This window comes from Bombus impatiens, unplaced genomic scaffold (assembly GCF_000188095.3).
Source record: "Bombus impatiens unplaced genomic scaffold, BIMP_2.2 scf_1117, whole genome shotgun sequence".
Taxonomy (NCBI): Eukaryota; Metazoa; Arthropoda; class Insecta; order Hymenoptera; family Apidae; genus Bombus; species Bombus impatiens.
Genome location: NT_177536.1, coordinates 432,362 through 435,155, shown reverse-complemented (window position 1 = coordinate 435,155; position 2,794 = coordinate 432,362). Strand labels below are relative to the sequence as shown.

The 2,794-nt window shown below is 41.2% G+C and overlaps 1 protein-coding gene across 1 annotated transcript; it reads right to left on the bottom strand.

Moving 5' to 3' along the window:
- Window positions 1-1,738: 1,738 nt before the first annotated feature.
- Window positions 1,739-2,284, bottom strand: LOC105681517. The gene has a single exon (XM_012391716.1). The coding sequence runs from the start codon at window positions 2,282-2,284 to the stop codon at window positions 1,739-1,741; it is 546 nt and encodes a 181-aa protein (XP_012247139.1).
- Window positions 2,285-2,794: the final 510 nt, after the last annotated feature.

The window sequence follows — 2,794 nt, the reverse complement described above, 5'->3', positions numbered from 1 at the left end:
TCCTTGCAAAATACACGTAGTAAAAGATTATTGTAGAATAATGATCATGAACATATAATTAACGTCAAAAACGATCTCACTAAATATTGTGACTTACTGATATATTAAACAATTGAATGTCGAAATAGTTCAGTGATTTTGCAAAGTATATGCAATAAATATCTTGTAACTTTTATATAGACTTTCAGATTCATAACTTAGTATTCATTATTTAATTCATAAATTAATTAATTAATGTAATGATGATCTTGTCTCTATATATACATTGAATGTCTCATTTTAATCGATCACAAAATCTAAACTGTACATTATTTGAAAAAAGAGTTTCAGATAGAACTTGTCCTATTTCGAGAGGGACATCTGGCGATGGTCGCAGATCTTATCTAGGTGGATGCACCTTCGAGACTTCAAGGTAGTCTTTGTTTTTCTAAATAGTACAATACATTTTTTAGACGCCAGTCGATGCAGTTTTTTATTCCCTACAGAAGAGTATATAGGTACTTGATTCAAAAATTCATTAGTTTAAAAGTTATCTGAACTTTGCAAGGAAATTTGTATTAGTTTTTATTCAGTAATAATATGTGGAGGATTGGTCGTTGTTAGGTTGAGCGAAATAACAAGAGCAAAATATTGCTGTCGCAGTCCGTCAAATATATTTTGAATAAATAAATAAATGAATTATTTACAGACGAATTTGTGAGTTGTTGGTACAAATACAAGTCGCGGAATAAATACTCAATAAATACTCGGAGAAACCCTGTAGATTCACTTCGATACTCGTTTATACTCGTTGATGCTCTTCGATACTGTTCGAAAACTCCTCTGCTCGCTTTTTTAGACTGGTCGGGGGAGAACCGGAAAATTCGAATTCGTCTACGTTTGACGGTTGTATGTAGCGGCAACATTGTTTTGCCCGGAGTTTATTTGTTCTTACATTACTTGTAACCTAACGGTCTTAATACTCCGAGGCAAAACAACAACAAGATTTGAATTGTCCTCTGACTCGTGTGCCGCTACATCACCCCCCCCCCTTCCAGTGATAACGTTTTTATTGGGTTAAACTTTTAAAATATCTACAGAACCCCTTCCAGTGATAACATTTTTATTGAGTTAAGCTTTTAAAATATCTACAGAGTTTCTCTTTGTCATCGTTATTTTTTTATTATCGATATACTCCATCCGACAATCTACAACGCCTAACCGAAGCCTGCCAGGATCCAATCGGAAAAACGGACTCTACGTCCGGACCGCGTAACATACTTATTCCTGGTGTTTTCTTCCGCGATCGCTGCTTGCGCTGTTTTCGTCGTGCGCGTTTGCTTGCTTTGCCGGAATTAATATGTTACGAGATTCGGCGGTCTTTTCTTCTAGATCGTCCGGAACCACAAACGCCGGGCTTAAATGATCTACGGAAACCGTTACGTCGCTTCTGTTCGCAGGTCCATGTACCTTATTACGCGGATAGACGCACGTGTCCGCACCAGTGTCTATTAAATAAGCGACATTCGTTCGCTGGTCCCGAATAAAACTGCGAGGATCGACGTTCACGGTTCGTACGGTAATAGGAAAGACCATCTGGGGATCTCGAACTATGGCGATATGTCCCCGGTGAGTATGAACGTGCTCGTCCACGGCAGTCAATGCTCAGTGCGTTGATTTTCGCGTAAAGTTGCTTCATTTCTTCGCGAATTGCGCTGATAATGGTGGCAGTGGCATCGGTCTCTCGGACGTTTAGTACCTATGTCCTAGAGGGTGAAATGCCGGACGTGCTCTGATAATTTCCACTACTGACTTCCTCTATCCTATCCGCGACCTGAATTAGTTTTTCAACTGCTAGGTCCTGTATCACCGACAAAACGCGCCATATGCGATCGGGTAGCCGGTTTTTCCAGATTGTGAAAACAAACTGCTCCGGCACGAAGCGACCTGCGAGAATCTTCAGATCGTTGTAGAATTCGGACGGCTTCCTGTCTCCCATAATTTCGATTTCTAGCCGAATTCTTGCCCGTTGGCTTTCGGACTCCACCAAACTCCGTATTAACTCGTTTTTTAGCCGAATATATTGCCCGACGTCTGGGGGATTCAATATGATGTCCTCTACTTCTTCTAAATGCTCTAGTTCGAGGCACCCTAGCAGGGCGTTGGCTTTTTCTTTGTCATCCTTGATGCCAGCAGCCGCGAGCTGTCTCTCGAATAAAGTGAACCAGAACTCGATCTTCTGCACCTTCAGCGGTGGCACGCGGATAGTGTGAATAGTCGGAACCGTAGTGTTCTTGCTCGACATCGTTAACGCGTTCAGACTCACGACTCAGACAGGTCGTTGTTAGGTTGAGCGAAATAACGAGAGCTGTCGCAGTCTGTTAAATATATTTTGAATAAATAAATTATTTACAGACGAATTTGTGAGTCGTTGGTACACATACAAGTCGCGGAATAAATACTCGATAAATACTCGGAGAAACTCTGTAGATTCACTTCGATACTCGTTGATGCTCTTCGATACTGTTCGAAAACTCCTCTGCTCGTGATCGCGCCCGTTTATTTATACTGGTCGGGGGAGAACCGGAAAATTCGAATTCGTCTACGTTTGACGGTTGTATGTAACAGCAACATTGTTTTGCCCGGAGCTTATTTGTTCTTACATTACTTGTAACCTAACGGTCTTGATACTCCGAGGCAAAACAACATCAGGACTTGAACCTCTGACTCGTGTGCCGCTACAAATACTAATATACAGGGTGGTTGGTAACTGGTGGTACAAGCGGAAAGAAGGTGATTCTACGCGAAAAGAGAA

Coding starts and splice junctions, on each gene's coding strand:
- LOC105681517 (XM_012391716.1), bottom strand. CDS start 2,284: ATGTCGAGCAAGAACACTACGGTTCCGACTATTCACACTATCCGCGTG.